At 52.0% G+C, this 22,368-nt stretch overlaps 1 protein-coding gene across 1 annotated transcript in view; it reads left to right on the top strand.

The window, feature by feature from the left end:
* The window catches only part of TBC1D2 (TBC1 domain family member 2), a 28,925-nt gene extending 11,515 nt beyond the window's left edge, over positions 1-17,410 (top strand). Inside the window, exons 8-15 of the mRNA XM_077818064.1 lie at positions 1,233-1,619; positions 2,435-2,545; positions 4,536-4,723; positions 6,730-7,206; positions 10,170-10,290; positions 14,717-14,902; positions 16,215-16,336; positions 17,206-17,410. Of these exons, the coding sequence (XP_077674190.1) occupies positions 1,233-1,619; positions 2,435-2,545; positions 4,536-4,723; positions 6,730-7,206; positions 10,170-10,290; positions 14,717-14,902; positions 16,215-16,336; positions 17,206-17,410 (1,797 nt within the window). The remainder of the gene's footprint in view (positions 1-1,232; positions 1,620-2,434; positions 2,546-4,535; positions 4,724-6,729; positions 7,207-10,169; positions 10,291-14,716; positions 14,903-16,214; positions 16,337-17,205) is intronic.
* The last annotated feature ends 4,958 nt before the right edge of the window (positions 17,411-22,368 follow it).

Raw genomic sequence — 22,368 nt, 5'->3', positions numbered from 1 at the left:
GGGGTCACTGGGCTCACACTGGTGTGACTCTGATTGGGGGTGGCAGGGGGTCACTGGGCTCACACTGGTGTGACTCTGATTGGGGGTGGCAGGGGGTCACTGGGCTCACACTGGTGTGACTCTTACTGGGGGTGGCAGGGGGTCACTGGGCTCACACTGGTGTGACTCTGACTGGGGGTGGCAGGGGGTCACTGGGCTCACACTGGTGTGACTCTGGGGGTGGCAGGGGGTCACTGGGCTCACACTGGTGTGACCCTACTCGGGTTGGGGGGTCACTGGGCTCACACTGGTGTGACTCTGATTGGGGGTGGCAGGGGGTCACTGGGCTCACACTGGTGTGACTCTGACTGGGGGTGGCAGGGGGTCACTGGGCTCACACTGGTGTGACTCTGATTGGGGGTGGCAGGGGGTCACTGGGCTCACACTGGTGTGACTGATTGGGGGTGGCAGGGGGTCACTGGGCTCACACTGGTGTGACTCTGATTGGGGGTGGCAGGGGGTCACTGGGCTCACACTGGTGTGACTCTGGGGGTGGCAGGGGGTCACTGGGCTCACACTGGTGTGACCTCGCTCGGGTCAGGGGGGTCACTGGGCTCACACCCATGTTAGTAGAAGAGGAAGCAGGCTCATGATGAGCAGTTGGCTCCGTCCTTAGTTTACTTCCTGGAGGCGATGGCCTTCTCCCAGGGCGAGCAAGCTTCCTCTGTGGCCAGGTGCCGGAGCCTGCTCCGAGCGGGGAGGTGGCCGTGAAAGTGTTACCATGACAAGGGGATTGTTGGCAGCACTGGTGCGAGTGTGCGCCTCCCTGCAGCGACCATGAGCCCAGGGTCTCTGCATCCAGTCAGCCCTCAGGAAGGTGCCTGGGGAGAGCCCAGGGCCAGGTGGGATGCAGAGCACCCCCTTGCAAGCAGTACAGCACCTCCGGGGCGGTACAGGCCATGGAGCATGGAGCCCCCTCTGGGCTGGGTGCTCCCCGGGCAGGCTGGCAGCACAGCTCCGCTATTATAGACACGTAGGAATTGCCAGTCGTTCTCCAACACTGGCTAGTGCCCACATCTCAGCGAAAGGCTGCTATGGGGTGTCCTGCCCAGGGGGTGTCTCCCCCAAATCCCCTTAGATAGTGCCCTGTCCCTTAACGAGAACCCCCAGGCCTGCTGCGACCTCAGACAGAGCCAGTGCTGTGCTGCGTGTGGGGGTCCGTGTGTTGTGACGATCACGCCATGTCCCCGCAGGAGCTGGTTACACTTCTCCACAAGGCTCTGGAGGCTGCGCAGCGGGAGAAGAGAGCATCCAGCAGGTACCTGGCTGCTGCAGAAGACAAAGACCGGCTAGAGCTGGTGCGGCACAAAGTGAGGCAAATCGTTGAGCTCAGCAATCGGGTGGAAGCCCTGGAGACCGACAAGAAGGAGCTGGAGCAGAGCCTGGCCCTGAGGGACAACCGTGTGGAGGAGCTGCAGAAGCACGTGCAGCTCCTGATGGACAAGAACTGTGCCAAGCAGCAAGTCATCCTGAAGCTCACAGAGCAGGTTGTCCTGGATCTCTCTGAGCCAGTGCAAGAGGCTGATGCTGTTGCTGTCGACACCTTGCACAAGCAGCAGGAGGAGATTGAGCATCTGAAGGTCCGTGAGGCAGGCACAGCCAAATCAGCAGCTGGAGGGCTCTGTAGTGTCTGGTACAGCAGGCGCCTGGGGCTGGTTTGTGCCGCTCCTTTGCTGTCCAGAGTGCAGGCAGTTTGCAGGGGCTGGGCTGATATCAGTCCTGTGCTTTGAAGGGTTTGTCTGGTTCAAGAGATGGGGAAGTGGTAGCCTAGAGCTTGTTTTGCCTGACTCAGCTTGAGTCATCCTCCATCCAACCCTTAGCTCCTCCTCTGTTGCTGCCTTCAGTCAGTCTGTCCAGATGTGCCCTCTGTGTAAACAGCATTTCCCCTCAGACAGCCTGGCCCACCGTGCAGTTCCCAGCCCCATCTGTGCAGTTATAATGGACGCTTGTGTCTCTCAACAGAGAAACACTGCAGCCAACAGGGGGGGTTTGTTGCCTGCAGTGATGTGGTGTTCGCTGGTGCCTGGAATGCCTCAGGCCTGGACTTTTAAAAATGAACCAAACCCAGATCTCTCGGCCTGTCTCCTTGCGGCATCTTCCAAGCATTATGCACTATTACAGGGCAGACTTAAGATGTTTTGAGTGCCCTAACTGTACATTCCAGACCTGAATGTATCTGAATTTCTTTTAAGTTTAGCCTTACGTCTAAATGTCCTGGGTCTCTGATGTTATTTGGGAGAATTATGCCCTCCCTGTAATGTATTTTACCTTAAATTATGGAGCCGTCCTCTCGTTCTTTAGTTTTTATGTGGGGATTTAAAACAGAGAGGAGAATAGCAAAAGCCTGCCTGCTGTCCGCCAGCCCGGTGTGAGCACCTGCTCTGCTTTCTGGCAGGATGACCTAGATGCCTACAGAACTCAGAACCAGTTCCTCAACTCAGAGATCCACCAGGTCACAAAGCTCTGGAGAAGCGTTGCCGAGAAGGAGAAAGTCTTGCTGATGAAGGTGAGATGAGCTGTGGAGAGAGGTGGCAGCTATTCATTTAATTATTGTGAAGCAAGCACTAATGCAGGGGTTTCCCTTCCTATCCAGCCCTGGTCCCAGATGCACAGTAAGCCAACAAGGGTCTTGTTCCCAATGGACTCCCATCCACCCCTTCACTCTGCATTTTGGTGGCCCCGACATGGGATCTCTGATCAGCTTCCCTCAGGAGTTTCCCAAATAACATACAGGCAAACCCTAATTTTTGTTCGGGTCTCAAGGGATGATGAAGCGTTGTTAGAGTTGGGGTCTTGCAAAATCAAATTTCTGCTTCTCTACGAATTTCAGCTCCAGGCCAGACACAAACTTAAAGTCATGTGAAGCTCTGGGGTTTATGTAGGAACAGGCTCATCCCAGGCTCCATCCAGTCCAGTAGCCTGTTGCCAACAAGGGCCAGTGCCACCAGGATGCAGGGCTGAAGCTAAGATGCTCACAGGGAAAGTTCCCTTCAGCCCCCAGGAGTTAAAGGTCTGCTGACACTCAACGCTTGGAGTTTTTGTCCCTTCTGAAGCACTTGTTTACGTTTTAATCTCTGCTATCATAACTCTGGATACTCAACCACAGAAATGGTCAGTCCTTTTTTGAATCCTGCTGAGCTCTTGGTCTCAACACCTCATGTGGCAGTGAGTTTCACAGGCTAATGATGTGCTGTATGAAAAAGTATTTCCTTCTCTGTTTTGTCAGAATTTGGCACCATTTGATTTCACTGAGTTTCTCCATGTTATTATGCTGTGGGATGGAGCGGGCACTGCCCTTCCCCCTTGTATTGTGGAATGGAGCGGGCACTGCCCTTGGTCCTATCTTTGCTGTTCCATTCATGATTGTACTCTTGTCATGCTCCCTCCTATTCATCTCCTCTCTACAGTAAACAGTCCCAGTAAATCTGTTCATCTGTCTTTAGCACCCTTAGTTCTCCTCCTCCCTGCCATGGTCCCCTCTAGTTCTGCCGTGACTCTGTCGAAGTGGGGTGCAGTCCTTCCCACACGAATCAGACACGGCAAGGCAGTGCTGTGTATCATGGCACTGTACCAGTTCCGTGTTGTTCTCCATGCCATCCCTATGCAACCTAGCACCTCGTTTGCTTTTCTAACTGCTGCGGCCGAGGTGCAGATGTCTCCAGTGAGCTCCCAGGGTGGCGTGCCCTTGGGCGGGTCCCTCAGCCTCTCAGGACCTCAGTTCTCCACCTGTACACGTGGGAGAACGACCCTTCCTTTCTCCCACCCCTTTTCTGGCCTGGGTCTGAGCACTCTGGGGCAGGCTTGTCTCTCACTATGTGTCTGGGTAGTGACCAGCACACCAGAGTCTCAAACTCAGCTGAGCCTTCTGCTAGTCCCTGTCCCTGGCTAGTAGAGGAGTAGCACTGGCTAGCTGGGGAGCTGCAGAGGAGCAGGTGGACGAGATGAGACAGGTCAGGCTTTAGATGCCTCTTCAAAACGAGGAAGGTATGAACCCAGGTGTCCTGGCCAAATTTCACTCTGGGCAATTCTGACACCCCCGCACACCACAATAAAATCCCCTAGGCAGTTTCAGGGGTAGTTTCCTCCACACACGCACACACACTCCAGTGAACTCCCGCTTTACCCTCTGACACCCCCCAGCTCAGCAGCCCCTGCTTGCCCTTGCTGCACCGCAGTGACCTACTGCCAGCCCCCGGGCTGCGCTCCTTGCTCCTGCAGGGCTCTGGCTCTCTCCTGCTGCAGCGGCCTCGCTGTGGCGGCTCCTTCCATCCTCCACTGCGCTCTGTGGCATGTGGTTGACTCAGGAACTGCCTGCCCGCGAACACGAGAGATGCAGGCAGCTGCTGGGGCAGAGACCTGGCGCTGGGTGCCTCTGGGTGGCGGGTTTCCAGGGGCAAGGGCAGGCGATGTGGGCTCTGCTCTCCGGCCACGCCGATGGCTGACACACGTGGCGGGGCTGCAACCACTCTGACAGCACCCCCAACGCTCTCTTCCAGGGTGCCCGCCTGCAAGCCCGCAGCTGCCAGGTGGAGAGCAAATACCTGATGCTGTTGCGGAGGCTGCAGGAGGCCTCCCCTGGCCTGGCCAGCGGTGATGCCGAGCTGGTGAAGAGCCTGATCCAGGAGGCACTGCAGTGGGATGCGAAGGAGGAGGCCGCGGAGGCTCTTCAGCTGAACCCTGTCAGGTAGGGGGCACGTGAGCCAGGAGGGCACATCGCGGCTTTGGGGCAGGGATGCAGCAAGGGCTCTCTGTCATGGGATGGGCCCTCCGCTCAGAACAGTCCTGGAGCGGCTCCTTCTGCCAGGTTCCCAGCTGTCCCCTGCTGAGGCGGACAGGCTGGCTGTCCTGCACAGAGTGGGCATAGCCCAACTCCCAGATCTCCGGCAGCAACCTGGTGGACGGATCTGCATGTCGCCCCCAGCCCAGTTCAAAGCTGCTGACAGTCACCTGAGGATTACAGACTCTGGAATGGGAAGATGCATCCCCAAAACAAAGCACTCCCAGGCCCCTGCGATGGAGCCTGTTCTGTGCATTTAGCCAGACAAGGTGCCATCAGCAGTAACGTTTTCAGTACACACCTCACTGCTGAGTTTGCTATTCCTTGCCCTCCCTGAGCTGGGGCGCTCTGCTTAGCCAGGTGGTGCAGTTAGCCTGGGCTGAGCACAGAACTCATCCCCGCTGTGGAGGGGAAGTGAGTGAGTAGCTGTCACATGCAGGCAGTTTGGGGTTTCTGTGCACACATCTTCCATTAGCTGGAGCTAAGTGTTTTCCACGGTGGAGGGGATATTGGAGATGAGCAGAGGTCGGCAGGAAGAGTGAGGCTGGTCTGTCTTCTCTGCAGGGTCACCTGTGTGTGAGCAGTGGGTTAGCCTAACCTGAGTGTGAGCAGCTGCATTGCAAACCCACACTCGAGTTCTTGGGCCTCATTGGGGCCATGTGTGTCACTCGGACTTCCGGGGCACAGCCCATGCGTCTTGGTGCTGCAATGAGCCGAGCTGCTCTGGGAGGCTTTCAGTGAACTGGGGCAGAACTTGTCTGTCCTGAGAACGTGGGGGAATTGTGGGAAGGCACTGGAAAACCATCAGCTCTGAGTGGGTTAGTCGGCATCCTCACTGCAAAGTGGGCAGGTTACCAGCCTGAGTGAAAGTGACTCCTGCACTCTAGCCCACCCCCTCTGCTGGGCAGCTAACCTGGGTGTCAAGCACCACTGCAGAGGGGTGAGAGGGTTATGGGTGTGGATGGGAGGGGTTAGGGCAAACGTGGGGTGGGAGGTTGTAGTCGTGTCCCTGCAGGGCCCTCCTTGGCTCCTGCCCCTGCTGGGCTGAGAGGGTCACACAGAGACCTGTAGGTGCAGTGCCCACCTGGTGCTTTTATTTACAGACTGTGTTCCCACCACCTTTCCAGCATACACGTAGTCCCCTTCTTGCAGTCCACCAGCAGGAGAGAGGGGGCAAGCTACCTCTCTCCGCTTCCCCTCGCTGCCTTTCCTGTAGTGCAGCTTCCCTCTTTCCAGCTTCCCCCCGGCTTCTTTCCCCTGGGGCTCTTATCCAGCCCCAGCCTGACGAGCCAGCAGCTGTTCCAGCTTCCCCAGTCAGGGCCAGGTGATCCACCCAGCTCCAGTTCACCTCCCTGAGCTGGAGCTGGAGTGACAGAGGGTTGGCTAACCAGCGTTCTGCTTAGCGCCCTGTCACAGTGGGTAATTGCAGTGAAGACCAACCCTGGAGTCAGGAGAGGGGTTGTTATGTGATGGGGAAATCTGTACTGGACCTCTGGCAAATGTCTGTCTGGTTGTTCAGCTTGTCAGCGTTAGGACCCTGCGTGTGCAGCACCCGGCAGGGCCCCACTCCTGGCTGAGGTGCCCCGGGCCCAGGCTGGAACTGTTTGAACACAGTTACAAAGGGGCACTGGAAGGATGCATGGAGGTGTTGGTGCTCGAGTGATAGGAGGCCCAGCAGTCTGGTAGCTCCTTCCATCTCTAGCAGCTGGGGTTCCAGGAGGAGGGGCCAAAGCTGGCTCTCACAGGGTGCTGCCCAGGGAGACAACCACTGTGCCTAGGGCAGCAGAAGTGGGGACTGGGCACCGTAGCTGCCTCTGACTCAATTTGCCCTGCGTGCCAGTATCCTGCTGAGCAAAGTCTGTCCAGCACCTAGCACGTGGGTTTCAGCCCCTGTTCTGCTCTGCCTTTTCCAGAGAGTATGATGACTACGGGTTTATGACCATTCCCAAATACGAGGTTGAGGACTGGAAGCTTCTGGCTAAAATCCAAGCCCTAGAGATCAAATCCAACAACCTGCTGAGCCACATGGTGGTGGAGAAGCCTCTTCGTGAGAGATGGGCCGGTATGGCTGAGTTGAGCCCCTCTGCAGAGCTGAAAGGCTTGATCCGCTGCGGCATCCCCATGGAGCACCGCCAAAGGGTCTGGAAATGGATAGTGAGCCAGCACGTGTCCCACCGCCACCCCGCCAACCACTACGAGAGCCTGCTGCGGCAGGGCAAGCGCACGGAGCATCCCGCCTTCCGGCAGATCGAGCTGGACCTGCCCCGCACCCTGACCAACAACAGGCATTTCACATCTCCCACCTCCCAGCTCGTCCCCAAGCTCCGAAGGGTGCTGCTGGCCTTCTCCTGGCAGAATCCCGCCATCGGCTACTGCCAGGGGCTAAACAGGTGAGATGCTGGGAGCCACTGCCGGAGCAGCAGGGAAGGCTGCTCACTGCTGGGCTGTCTCTGTACGAGGGGATAACAGCCGCCCCTGAGGCCTGGGGGGCTCCTGGAGGATCAGTCCATCACAGAATGGGGTGCTCGGATACCCCAGCGAGGGGGCCAGAGGAGTACCACAATGAGAGGGACCTGCAGGGAAGGGAAGCAGGTGGACATTTCCTATTAGAGTGATGGTTTCGGTTCTTCAGGGATTCCCCCTGTCTGGGGGAGCTGGGATGGCTACTTTTGTATGAATTTAGATGGAACGTGTGGGCTAAAGGTGTTCACATCACCCAATCACATTCCAACATTAAACAGTGTTAAACAAGGACCAGGGCTTAACATACAGAGACCTCAGCTTGCTTTAGTGCAAACACACCATTAAAGAGCCTTTAACTTTTTATTGAAGATACAGAAAAGAAGGAAAAACAGGTAAAGCCTTTGAAATGTAAAGTATTAACAAAGGCTTCCATTTGTACAACATCACTTCTTCCCTTTGCCGTTAGCTGGAGAGCATTTTAGAAGTAAAATCTGCCTTGTTTGACAGGCTTTAGATGGTACCAAAGGTGGTCATAATTGTCGTCCCAGGTGGGGGTTGGCATTCAGTTGGAGCCAGCAGGGGTGGCGATGTCATCTGGGTCCCTCTCTGGCCCGTTCTGGTCACACAACACCTCTCAGGATCAGGGTGATGAAGGCTGGAGCTGCCAGGAAATGGTGGGCTTGGCAGCTGTGATGGTGAAGCTCACTCCAGTACCCTCTGCTTGTTCTATCCATCTGTTCTTTTCGTTCTTTTTGTTTGTTCTTTCATTCTTTCCCCACAAAATCTCTCTCTTTAAGGACCCCAAGAGGGAGTGGTGGGTGGAATAGACCATCCCCTCATTATTATGTCCACCAAAAAGGTCTAATATCTGACATACCAATTTTGGCTCATGAACTTCCAACTCCACATCTCCTCTTTTTAACAAGCATAATTTCACCACAGTCCTTGAGTCATAGTGACTTGGCCTTTTTCTCTCAGAGTAATTCAGTTATTCTGTCTCCCTTCTGTACCTGTTCCCATCAACGTTTGTTGTTATCAGTTAACTGGAACAGCTTGTAACTTTTACTTACTTTTTGCAGCTGCGCTCCCAAGTTGGGTGGGTTTGTAGGCCTATTTGTCACAACACTGCTCGTAGCAGAGTTGTCAAGGAGGCAAATGCCCTGTGGCCCGCACACACTGGCGATCAATGTCCTGCTTAAAAATGAAGGCTTGTTTATGTTTTGTGAGCTTGATACCTCTTCCTCCACCAGCCCCATCCTTTCCCTGTCCCCTGTTCAGAGCTAAGAGAGGCAGACCAGTTCCTGTGCCCAGCATTCATCATGCCCTTTGTTCATGGGCCGCAAACCCATACCTACTAACCTCCAGCCAGGAACAAACTTCCACAGCCAGGTTATCAACCCCGTGACAACAGAAATGCTGTTACTCCTCCTCTGAAGGAAAGGTACACAGCCATCTCCCAGAGACGCACTTTCCTCTGAGCTCATCAGTGCCTGCTGAGCATCTAAAGAACAATGGGATCAGATTCAGGGACTAGAAGTGAGGCAGAATAAAGTGACTTTTTCAAAAGACTTCTTGTATCCTCACTCAGTATTCTGAGCCCTCATGCGGCGATTTAGGAGGCCTGGAGCATTGCTGTGATGGATATTAACATGACATGAAATGTACATCAGTCATTTGTATCACGTTGGCCAAATCCTGGGAGCTGCTCAGCACCTGCAGTCGCTCCAGAAGCGCGTGTGAGTGCAGCAGCCTCTGGAATTGGCTCACGGGCAGGAACACGCCCTCAGCTTTTCCGTGAGCTGCCCAAGCAGCATGCTGGGAAGCTGGCTGCTGCCTCTCAGCCTCTGCTTCCTCAGCAATAGGAAAAAGCAAGGCCTGAACTGGTGTGTAAGAATTGAGGCTTGTCGCGCGTGGCACTCAACTGTCCTGGTGACACTCCCCTTAGTGGAGAAGACTTGACATAGATACTGGGAAGCCTCCTTTACTCTTCAGAGCCTGCTCTCCGCACAGTGTCACCCAACAGCTATGTGGTCCCCCTCCCTGCCCAGCTTTCTGCAGGGCGTTGTCCAGCAGCCAGATGGGCCCCCACGGCCCCCCAGTGCCTTTTGCTCTATGCAGAGTCACCTGGCTGCCACATGGGCCCTCTCTCTCCCCAGCTGTTTGTGTGGTGTTGCCCAACACGTGCCCAAGACCGTCCCTCCCATCCGGCTCCACGAGCAGGCTGGGATGGTGTATCTATTACCTGGCACCTAGGACATGCATGGGGCTCTGCAGACTGCCGCAGGAAGGCAAGTTCCCTGCCCCAGAGAGCTCATCCTGTCCAGCACAGAGCACCCTCTGCTCCTCTGAGGCTGATTGCAGCCAAGGGGGCCCAGGGCTCTGATGATGAATGGATGACCGGGGGCGGGAGGGAGGGAAGTGATCTGTGTCACATGGATCTATCAGGGTAGAGCCCCTGCCATCTCAGAGTGCCCTGAGGCCAGCTCCCAGATGGTGTAAATCAGCACACCCCCACTGGCTTCAGTAGAGCCCCACCCATGTACCCAAACTGGGGCGCTGGTACCATGAGTCTAGCTGCACTGCTTAGCCCTGCCTCGTCTCCAGTCCCTGCTCTAGTTCCCTGGCAGTGCTGCTGGACTTGGCAATGAGCTCCAGCCAGCCTTGCTACTCCGGGAGATACAGGGAGATCTTTGAGGCCCTGGTGAAGCACACTTGTTGGCTGGCCTGTCACTGCTGAGCAGCCTGTGCTCCCTGCACCGGAGATTTAATGTGAAACCTAAAGCTAGAAGAGCAATGCCGACCAGACTCTCTAATTTCTCACCAGTGCTGTTGCAAGTCAGTAGGTAACAGAGAGAGTTTGCTTTGTTTCCTGGTGTCCTGTCCATTGCAGGTTGGCAGCCATTGCCCTCCTGGTCCTAGAAGAGGAGGAAAGCGCATTCTGGTGCCTGGTTCACATTGTGGAAAACCTGATGCCGGCGGATTACTACAGCGACACGTTAATAGCATCACAGGTGAGCATGAGAATCCGGCTATGTCATGGGGGTGAAAGACAGCAAGGTACTTGCACAGAGATGTTAAAGGGACATGGTCCATTCCTGCATCCCAGCCCCTGGGAAAGCCCTGTGCTCTCTGCAGCCCTCCTACATAAGCCAATCTTAGGGTTACTTTGCACCACTGGAGCAGGGTGCATGAGAATCAGGCCTATGCTATCCCGCGAGTCCTCGGGAATCAGGCACTTTTATTAACTGAACAAGCACTCAGCATTGTCTGAACCCATGGGGTTTCCTCACGTCATAGGTGATCTCATTAACTCTTTCCACTACTTCAGAGTGTCCATTCTAAATGTCTTGCATTTTATTCTTTCTCACAGGATCCAGCACAAGCACCATATCTCCTATTTCAAATGCTCTTTCCTCGGCATGTCTATCATGCCAGGCCTTCCCAACTTTCTGGCTTTCCTTTAGATTTTGCTGAACCAAATCCATCATATCTTGCAATTTTTCATTAAAAATGAGACACATACTCCATCACTGGCTACTCTGTCTCCTCAACATTACCTTCCCAAGAATCATGAGTCAGATCTAGGGGTCCGCTAACCTGCCTTACATAGAGCAGTTCAGAGGGAGCAAACCTAGTAGATTCTTGGGGTACACTCCTGTACACATACAACAGATATGGCAGCCGAACATCCCCATCATTCTGGCACCTGTCCACATCCATTTTCATCATAGATTTCAAGGTCCCATTGAACCTTTCCACCAGACCATTAATTTGTGGGTGGTAGGGAGCAGCTTTTAGGTGCTTTACTCCACACATTTTCCATAAAATGGAAACAATAGACATAAAATTGGACCCATGGTCTGACAATATTTCTCTGGGGAAACCCAACTCTGCTAAAAATAGCAAACAACGCTGTTGCCACCGTCTCTGCCTCAATATTAGACAATGCTGCAGCCTCGGAGTACCTGGTAGCAAAATCTACCAACACAGGAATATACTTCTTCCCATTCCTGGAAGGTTTAGGGAGTGGTCCTACAGTATCCACAGATGCTCTGGCAAATGCCTTCCCAATAATGGGTTAAAGGCTAGAAGGGTGCCTCACTAGGTCCCTTTAACACTTTGCACTTCTGGCACAAATCACAGCACCTGGAATAATCTCTCACTGTTTCAAAAAGATAAGGCCAGTAGAAATTTTGCCAAATGTTTTGCCTACACCCAGATGTCCTGCATTGTGGGGTCTCAGTTACACGGCGTAAGCTGGAGTAACTTCACAGAAGTCACCCTCGTCCAATGCTTCTGCTAGCATGGGGCAGCCCCACAGAGCACCTTGCACAGGACTGGGCCACAGTGGCACAGCCGAGCCTGAATGCCCAAATCACACACGAAGGGCCTGACCTTGCTGTGATATGGGTAGGTGTGGGAGAGTCGGGCCCATCATACATGTCTCCCCTGCTCCAAAAAGAGAGACCCCCCCCAACCCAGTTGGGACTCAGTAAGAGTACGTAGACTCTTGTAATCTCCCCCATGGACACAGGGTTCCTCTGTCTGACTGGTACGTCAGAGTCTAGGGCAGGTCTGCTAGGCTTTCTGATCCTTCAGCGTGCTTGCCGCAGAAATCGCTGCAGTCACAGCTTCTGGTGCCATCCCATTGCATTTGCTGTTCGTGCTCAGCCAGCAGGAGGAGGAAGAGCTGTTGTGTGTGTCACAGTCAGGGCAGCAGAAGATGTTACAGACTGTGCTCTCTTGGCCCAGTGGCGCTAACTTCCTAATCACCCCCCCAGCTCTGTCCCAGGCCCACCTCTGCCCCGCCTCTAACACAGTACTGACTTTCCGGACACATGCTGCTGCAGAACCAGCCTTCCCACTGCAGCACTCTTCTTGTGTTCGCCCTACTTAACTGGAAGAATGGCCACACTGGGTCAGACCAAAGGTCCATCTAGCCCAGTATCCTGTCTACCGACAGTGGCTAATGCCAGGTGCCCCAGAGGGAATGAACAGAACAGGGAATCAGCAAGTGATCCATCCCCTGTCAACCATTCCCAGCTTCTGGCAAATAGAGGCTAGGGTCACCATCCCTGCCCATCCTGGCTAATAGCCATTGATGGACCTGTCCTCCATTAACTTATCTAGTTCTTTTTTTAACCTTGTCATAGTCTTGGCCTTCACAACATCCTCTGGCAAAGAGTTCCACAGGTTGACTGTGGACTGTTTGAAGAAATACTTCCTTTTGTTTGTTTGAAACCTGCTGCCTATTAATTTCATTAGGTGACCCCTAGTTCTTGTGTTATGAGAAGGAGTAAATAACACTTCCTTATTTGCTTTCTTCACACCGGTCATGATTTTATAGACCTTGATCATATCCCCCTTTAATCATCTCTTTTCCAAGCTGAAAAGTCCCATTCTTATTAATCTCTCCTCATACGGCATCCGTTCCATACTCCTGCGCTGACTGCTGTGCTGGGCATCACAAAATGGGGAAGAGATGGCCAGCCCTCTGTGGAGATAGAGGTGGTTAGGGACTATTTAGAAAAGCTGGACGTGCACAAGTCCATGGGGCCGGACGAGTTGCATCCGAGAGTGCTGAAGGAATTGGCGGCTGTGATTGCAGAGCCATTGGCCATTATCTTTGAAAACTCGTGGCGAACCGGGGAAGTCCCGGATGACTGGAAAAAGGCTAATGTAGTGCCAATCTTTAAAAAAGGGAAGAAGGAGGATCCTGGGAACTACAGGCCAGTCAGCCTAACCTCAGTCCCTGGAAAAATCATGGAGCAGGTCCTCAAAGAATCAATCCTGATGCACTTGCATGAGAGGAAAGTGATCAGGAACAGCCAGCATGGATTCACCAAGGGAAGGTCATGCCTGACTAATCTAATCGCCTTTTATGATGAGATTACTGGTTCTGTGGATGAAGGGAAAGCAGTGGATGTATTGTTTCTTGACTTTAGCAAAGCTTTTGACACGGTCTCCCACAGTATTCTTGTCAGCAAGTTAAGGAAGTATGGGCTGGATGAATGCACTATAAGGTGGGTAGAAAGCTGGCTAGATTGTCGGGCTCAACGGGTAGTGATCAATGGCTCCGTGTCTAGTTGGCAGCCGGTATCAAGTGGAGTGCCCCAAGGGTCGGTCCTGGGGCCGGTTTTGTTCAATATCTTCATAAATGATCTGGAGGATGGTGTGGATTGCACTCTCAGCAAATTTGCGGATGATACTAAACTGGGAGGAGTGGTAGATACGCTGGAGGGGAGGGATAGGATACAGAAGGACCTAGACAAATTGGAGGATTGGGCCAAAAGAAATCTGATGAGGTTCAATAAGGATAAGTGCAGAGTCCTGCACTTAGGATGGAAGAATCCAATGCACCGCTACAGACTAGGGACCGAATGGCTAGGCAGCAGTTCTGCGGAAAAGGACCTAGGGGTGACAGTGGACGAGAAGCTGGATATGAGTCAGCAGTGTACCCTTGTTGCCAAGAAGGCCAATGGCATTTTGGGACGTATAAGTAGGGGCATAGCGAGCAGATCGAGGGACGTGATCGTTCCCCTCTATTCGACATTGGTGAGGCCTCATCTGGAGTACTGTGTCCAGTTTTGGGCCCCACACTACAAGAAGGATGTGGATAAATTGGAGAGAGTCCAGCGAAGGGCAACAAAAATGATTAGGGGTCTAGAACACATGACTTCTGAGGAGAGGCTGAGGGAGCTGGGATTGTTTAGCCTGCAGAAGAGAAGAATGAGGGGGGATTTGATAGCTGCTTTCAACTACCTGAAAGGGGGTTCCAAAGAGGATGGATCTAGACTGTTCTCAATGGTAGCAGATGACAGAACGAGGAGTAATGGTCTCAAGTTGCAGTGGGGGAGGTTTAGATTGGATATTAGGAAAAACTTTTTCACTAAGAGGGTGGTGAAACACTGGAATGCGTTACCTAGGGAGGTGGTAGAATCTCCTTCCTTAGAGGTTTTTAAGGTCAGGCTTGACAAAGCCCTGGCTGGGATGATTTAACTGGGAATTGGTCCTGCTTCGAGCAGGGGGTTGGACTAGATGACCTTCAGGGGTCCCTTCCAACCCTGATATTCTATGATTCTATGATTCTATGATTCCTAATAATTTCTGTTGCCCTTTTCTGAACCTTTTCCAATTCCAGTGTATCTTTTTTGAGATGGGGCGACCACATCTGCACGCAGTGTTCAAGGTGTGGGCATACCATGGATTTGTATAGAGACAATATATTTTCTGTCTTATTATCTATCCCTTTCTTAATGATTCCCAGCATTCTGTTCGCTTTTTTAAACTGCTGCTGAACATGGAGTGGATGTTTTCAGAGAACTATCCACAATGACTCCAAGATCTCTTTCTTGAGTGGTAACAGCTAATTTAGACCCCATTATTTTATGTGCACCTGCCTCTGTATCTCATGGATTCTCGTTTTGTCAAACCCAGGTGGATCAAAGAGTCTTTAAAGACTTCTTGTCAGAAAAGCTCCCCAGGCTTACAGCTCACTTTGAGCAGCACAGGATTGATGTCTCACTGATCACCTTCAACTGGTTCCTGGTGGCCTTCGTAGACAGCCTGGTCAGTGACATCCTCTTCCGGGTCTGGGACGCCTTTCTGTACGAAGGAACAAAGGTAGGGAACCACCCCTGGCTCTAGCTATGCCAGGCTCTCAGAGCTGCGCGTTCTTAGACATTCAGATCCAAGTGGGACGCACCCCACCCTGAGCTGAGCAGTTGACCGGCGTTCATAATCATTTTGGTCCCACAACTCCCTGTCTGAGCTCCCCAGCCTCTCTGCATGTCTCTGGCAACGATGGTGGGCCTGTAGCTTCCAGCTCTGTCTGTACTGGGGCTGGAATGGAAGGATTAAGCCCAGCTTGGGGAGACAGACCCGCACTAACCCTCACAGAGCTAGTGTGCTACTCAGAGTGGGAGTGAGGCTAGCCACACAAGCACGTATCTAGGCTCTTGAACGGGCAAACACTTGCGGTGGCTAGTTCTCCCGCTGTTCACGTTGCCACGGCTATGTCCTATTCCTAGCACGGTAGCTCAGTGAGCGCTCCTGCGAACGTCTCTTTGAGCTGGGAATCCCACCCCAGGTATACCCTGGCATCACCTTGTTGGTGCTGGGGCAGCTGGGCCCACACCTCCCCCAGCTGGGCCTCACGCCCTCTCCTGGCCTTCCCAGCTTCTCCCCCTGCAGTCCTACGTCACTGCCCTGAGGAAGGTCTGGGGACCTGCTCTGTCCCCTCTCCTGCTTCTAGAGGGGGCACTGGAGCTGCAGGGGGTCTTGGGACCTTCTCAGGTTGAGGAAAGGGGCTGGGAGGGGATCTTCTCTTCTCCTTCGTCGCCCTGGAGAGAAGGCTGGAGGGCAGCAGACCAGGTATGTTCTGGGCCTGGCTTCAGCCAGCCAGAGTTGAGGAAGGTACAGTCTTCGCTCTCGGTAGGGGGAGCTCAGAGACGTTAGAGCTGGGCAAAGTCAGTGGATGCCAGTGCAGCTCCTGCTGGACCATGAAGTGGCCAGGAGAGGGCATGAGGATTCATGCAGCCACCAGTGCCTGTTCCCTTGGTGCCAGGTACCACTGCCTGGGGAGCGGGCCTGTCCTGAATTCTGTTCTCCGTTCCCCACCACCTCGGAAAGGGAGAGCCTCCTGTTCCTTACAGTGTTTTCATTGGCACTGTGCCTTTAACACATTGGCTCTTGTTAAGCATTTGCTCTTGTCGTGTGTTCACTCTCCAAAGGAAGCATAGAGAATCAACAGTGCAAACTGACAAAGAGTGAGAGGAGATGTGTGTTGGCTTCTGAAGGCCCCCTCCTCTGGTGTGCAGCCCAGACACCTGCTGTCCCACCTCATCCCAAAGTGCTCCACACCCTGAGCTTTCAGTCCCTCCGTGGGTATATGCTGGGCCCTCTGCCAACTAAAACACATTTTAACTTGTCGTAGGTGATTTTCCGCTATGCTCTTGCCATCTTTAAGTATAACGAAGAGGAGATTCTGCGGATCCATGACAGCCTGGAGGTTTACCAGTACCTTCGCTTTTTCACCCACATGATTGGAGATGGCAGGTGAGAGACGAGCTGCTCTCAAGCTTCCCCTTTGGCCAGTCACATGTGCGCAGACCTGTAAAGTTGACAAAATAATGACAAGGCCTAGGACTGTTGCCCTTGTGCTTGCAGGGTGGGGAAGGAACAAGAGTTGGCCATGTGCCTTTGTTCAGTGATGTTCACTGATGTCTAGTTAAGCCTAGAAATTGTTGCCTGTACAATTGAGTTTGTGCACAAAACAGAAAGAGCAGTGAGGCTGACACATCCAGGATTCGCAGCCACGAAGGCCATTGACGGGACAGCTGGGCTTGGGCCTGGGGTTTGCTTTTGTTCTGCTGGAGAAGAAGGATCCTGTTTTTCTCAAAGTCGAGTGCGCACCATGGGCATGGGATGAAAGGCAGGATTTGGCCGGTGAACCTCTTCCCTGGGAAACATGGCCCCTCAGACTAATCCCACCGTGAGGGAGTCCTGGGACATACTACTGAGCCTGCTAAGGGGACAAGGGCACAGCCTCTCACAGGAGCAGGATCCATCCTAGCAGTAGATGAGGAGCATATGTCCGCCTGGAGAAAGGTCCCCCTGCGTGTTCATGGCTTGCCCTGCCAAGCTCAGAGACTTCTTTTTCTGGCTGGGGCAGAGGAAGGTTGGCTGCTGGAGCTGAAATGCTTTACACTGGGATATGGGGGGACTGACGCTATCAGCTGATTAGTCCTTGGGTGCGGGCCTTATAGCCCGTGGCTGCCAGCTGTAGTCCAGCCCGGGCTACGAGTTGGTCACTTTCTTGCAATGCAAGAGCCGTGCTGCCCCGGCAGGAGGGGACAGCACTCACGCACTAGGACCAGGGTGTTCAGCTGATTAGCTCACCCGTGCTCCCTGTCTTCTCCCGGTAGGAAGCTGATGAGCATCGCCTTCAGTGACATGAATCCCTTCCCTATGAAGGTGCTGCGGAACCGGCGAGCGACACACCGGGCGGAGCTGGAGGCAGAGCTGAGCGAGCTGGAGCGGATCAAGGCGCAGTACGTGAAAGAGCAAGCAGAGCAGGTGACCTGGCACCTGGATGGAGCCATTAGCGAAGAGGAGGAGGAGGAGATGTAGCCAGAGACGTGGCTGCTGTCCTGCGCCTGAATCCCTGGCCCTGCAGCTCTGCACCACCATCACTCTCCTTTCTAAGAGAGATGGAAAATCCTGAGGTGAGCAGGGCCAACGCAGAGGGTAGGCACAGTGTTTCTGAGGAGCTCAGCTGGGAGGACTGTGTCCTGCCCAGACCTCCTGGCTCACCGTCCACCCAGCACACAGCTGTGGAGATGCAAGAAAGTTTCTTGGAAAGATCCTGTCTCGCTCTCTCTGAACCATCCCGTCCATTCCTCCCCACCGTCTTGCTGCAGCTGCGCTAGACAGGGTGCCCAACTCATAGCCTGTGGGCTGCACACAGCCCACCAGAGCGTTCGTACGGCCCACAGCCTGCTTCCACACAAAATACCAACAGCCGATTCATTAGCATTTGGTCACGTTTGTATCATTTTAGTTTAGTTATGAGTTCTGTACGGTTTTTTTCTGTTTTCTATAATTCTGATACACGTTTTATGCACTGATTTCTTTATTTGTTTTTAAATAGACAATACTGTACATACCAACCTATCTAAACACATACGAAACAGAACCTGGTTGGACCACTCCAGGTTGTGCTTAGGGTTATGTGGCCCTCCTGTGTAATAAGGTTGGGAAACCGAGCGTCGCAGGATGCTTGTTGATTGATCACAGCTGACTTTAAGTGTGTGCACCATATTGGAGGCTGATGAGGCGCAGGTGATCCAGAAAGCCTTCCAATGTCTTTGAGTACACTCTGCTGGCAATTTAAAGGGGGTGTGTATATAATCATAGTAAGTATTAAGACAAAAGCACTCGCTTGAGAGTTAGTGTGTGAAGCCCCTGAATTAGTGAAGGAGAGAGACCTGATGGAACTCTTGAAGCTACCATAGCATCTTTCTGCAGCTAGTTTGCCAGGAGGTCACATGATTGATGTTCAAGCATGCTCGGGGTTAACCCAATGAAACTATGTTCCCTGGGGCTGTGCACTGATGCCCCTGAGGCCATGGCTGATCTCCTACTTAGTGAGATGGTCAGTGGGCACTTCCTTGCAAACAGATTGTTACCCTCTGCATAGTGTGTTCACCTTCTGCTGTAGATAATAATAGAGCTGATATGATAACAACAGCAGAGGGTTATGAGTAGAGTCCGTACTGGGACTGGTATTGACTACATCCATTCATGGGCAGGAGGTGGCAAAATGGACAGATGGCACAAAAGGACAGAGGTGAGGCAAGACCAGAGAAGACTGTACCGTACTTAACCAAGCTGGGGCAGTGCACAACATTACAAGACAAACAAATGAAAGGTGATGCAACCAGAAAGGAATAGTTAGAACTACTTGTGCATGCTGCTGTCTTCTTAGTAAAATCTAACTGCTGGGGAAAGGAGCTGTGTGTTGATTGGAAAGCTGGGTGTCCCTTCTGCCCAGTGGCCATGCACCCCTAAACAGCATCAACAAGTGCAAAGGCTGGAATTCAGAGCAATATGGGGACTGGGACAGTCCTCCAGCGCTGGACTCAGCAGCTGACTCCAGTGACACTATCTGTAGCAATCAGGCCTGCTTGGACAAGAACATAAGAATGGCCATACTGAGTCAAACCAATGGTTCATCCAGCCCAGTCTCTTGTCTTCTGACCATGGTCAGTGCCAGGTGCTTCAGAGGGAATGAACAAAACAGGGCAATTATCGAGTGATCCATCCCCTGCTGTCCAGTCCCAGCTTCTGGCTGTCAGAAACTAGGGACACCCAGAGCATGGGGTTGCATCCCTGTCCATATTGGCTAATAGCCATTGATGGACCTATCCTCCATGAACTTATCTCGTTCTTCTTTGAACCCTGTTATAGTCTTGGCCTTCACAACATCCCCTGGCAAGGAGTTCCACAGGTTGACTGTGTGTTGTGTGAAGAAATACTTCCTTTTGTTTGTTTTAAATGTGCTGCCTATTAATCTCATTGGGTGACTTCTCCCCCGCCCACACAAGTTCTTGTGCTATGTGAAGGATTAAATAACATTTCCTTATTCACTTTCTCCACACCATTCATGATTTTATAGACCTCAATCATATACTTGATGACAGGTTTCAGAGTAGCAATTGTGTTAGTCTGTATCCACAAAAAGAAAAGGAGGACTTGTGGCACCTTAGAAACTAACCAATTTATTTGAGCATAAGCTTTCATGAGCTACAGTTCACTTCATCGGATGCATGCAGTGGAAAATATCTCCCCACTGTATTTTCCACTGAATGCATCGGATGAAGTGAGCTGTAGCTCAGGAAAGCTTATGTTCAGATAAATGGATTAGTCTCTAAGGTGCCACAAGTCCTCCTTTTCTTTTACCATATGCTTGCTGAGTCGTCTCTCTTCCAAGCTGAAAAGTCCCAGTCTTTTTAATCTCTCCTCATACGGAAGCTGTTTCATCATCTGTTCATCATCTGCATTGCCCTTCTCTGCACCTTTTCCAATTCTAATATGTCTGTTTTGAGATGGGATGACCAGAACTGAAGTTACTATTCAAGGTGTAGCCATACCATGGATTTATAGGGTGGCATTAGAATTATTTTCTATCTTATTATCTCCCTTGCCTAGTGGTTCTTAACATTCTGTTCGCTTTTTTGACTGTCGCTGCACATTGAGTGGATGTTTTCAGAGAACTCTCCACAATGACTCCAAGATCTCTTTCTTGAGGGGTAACAGCTAATTTAGACCCCATCATTTTGCATGGGAGTAAGGACTGCAGGATCAGGTCCTTAAATAGCTCGGACCTTTCTCTCACTCTCCCTCCTCCACATCTGATCCCTGTTGCTGTATACCCAGAGAGCTGCTGGCACCTAGTAGGGCAGGGAAGGTATAGTGAGCCGAGGGGCAGACGCTGGCTGAGGAGAAGTGGAGATGCAAGGTCTACCCTTTACAAGCCCCCTTGGGGCACACACAGCTCCAAAGGGGCTGGGGTGGTGACTGGACCATGGTGCTGCTCCCTCCACCCCAGCCCATAAGGGGAAGCAGACTCCACCGTCCCCACAGCAAAATCCCTCCGAAGATCCCCTCTGGCTGTGGGGCTCCACACTGGCCCCTATCCAGGGCTGAGCTAGCCCAGTCCAGAGAGGGGCTTGCCCAGGTTAGGGGCCAACACAGATTTTCAATAAAGCCATTTCTCCCCAGGGATTGGCAAAAGCCCTGCTCCAAAGAGGTGAATCTGATGTTGGGTAACAGCAAAACCCCTCCAACCCAGCATCTGGCCAGCCTGAGCTTAGACATCCCCCAGAGTGGGGTTCCCAGCTCCACCCCCTGTGGTATCCTAGCAGGTGCTGCCCCTGAGACTGGCGTTCCTAGAATGGTGGCTGTGGTATCAGCCTCAGGCTCTGGAACCATGGCCTCAGCAGGTCATACAGAGAGACCGGCAGAGATCCACGAGTCGGCCTTCGCCACTGAGGTACAGCTCAGTGACTTGCCCAAGGTCACCCAGCAAGACAGTGGCAGAACTGGAACCCAGGTCTCCTGCGTTCCCAGCCAGTGCTCCAGCCAATAGGCTACACTAGAGTGTGGAGAGAGGGGATGGCTCCTTTACACCTCAGACTTATCAACGGATGTGGTGTTTGAAAAAGGAAAATAATATGTCAGTAACCAAAAGGAAGGGTTCTGCCTGGTGGCAACAGGGCCTGGCTAATGGACATTCCCCCAGACAGCTGTAATGGCAGCTTGCCAGAGAGAATTCAAATAACATCAAAGCCATGTCAGAGTGACTTGGGTGTTTTTATTAACTAATTCCCCCTGCACCACCGCTGCCCGGCAATAGCCTTGCACCTGCTTCTGAAATCCTGGCAGGTTGGTCAGTATTTTATTTGCTTTTTACCTGAATTTTCCATTTCAAAACTAATTCTTCACCAAGTTCATTATGTATCTGCATGAGCCAGGATGGCAGTTTTCCCTTTGAGTTTTTGGCATGCTTTCCAAACAGTGTGAGGCAACCTATTCAGACACTTGGCTCTATATACTCAAAAGAACTGGTCAAAATGTTTTCACCAGAAACATTTTCTGTGGAAAAAAATGGGATTTTGTTAAAAATGAAATTTCTCATGGGAGACTGTTCTTTGGCACCATTTTTTAATGAGAAAATTCAAAATGAACGAAAAACAAAAATTTTCATTTTGAATTAAAATTTTTGTTTTTGTTTTCAAACTGGCAAATTTTCAACATTTTAAATCTTCATTATCCCCCTTTCCCTCTCTTTTCTCCTCTTTTGCCACTAAATACAATAAAATGAATGATGTACAAGGTTTCCCCCACACATACACTTTTTCTTTTTTCCCCTCTAACTTTTCCAACTTTGAAAAAGTGACAGTACAGTAAAAGGCAGATTGGAGCACTGTAATGGCAGCTTCTCAAAGTGGGAGAAATTGCGGAGAAATTCTGAAAAGTTAGTCAAAAAAAGAGAGAGGAAAAGGTGGCAGAATAAAGGTAGATTTTCATCTATTGCACTCAGGCAAAAAAGGAAAAATTGGGAGAAATAGGAAAAAGCCAATCCCACAAATTTTGAAATATTGAAAATTTTTCAGTTTTCAGCAGTTGAATCAAAATGAAAAATTTGATTCGATCTCAAGATTTTGGGGGAATCGGACTCTTGAATTTTGAACTTCTGGATTTGGCAGTTGTGACCCTAAGAGCATCCTTATGCCAGAACACAAGGGGGTCCCTGGTACTTAGCAGTGAGTTTCAGCTGGCCGGACAGCTCCATGTAGCCCAACTCACCAGGGATAAAATCTGTATCTAAAAGGTGTCGTGTCATATGTCATTGGAAAACCAAAAACTGATAATTGATCTTCTGGCATGATGTTTGTATGCATAGGTGCTGACTTCGTGGGTGCTCCAGGGCTGGAGCACGCACAGAAATAATATGGTGGGTGCTCACCAACCGGCAGCCCTCCTCCCCCTACCAGTCAGCTCCTCCTTCTCCCCCCAGCATCTCC

The sequence above is a fragment of the Eretmochelys imbricata genome, chromosome 5, assembly GCF_965152235.1.
Source record: "Eretmochelys imbricata isolate rEreImb1 chromosome 5, rEreImb1.hap1, whole genome shotgun sequence".
Classification (NCBI taxonomy): domain Eukaryota; kingdom Metazoa; phylum Chordata; order Testudines; family Cheloniidae; genus Eretmochelys; species Eretmochelys imbricata.
The sequence above is the reverse complement of the archived record's forward strand: the minus strand, read 5'-3'. Positions and strand labels throughout refer to the sequence as shown.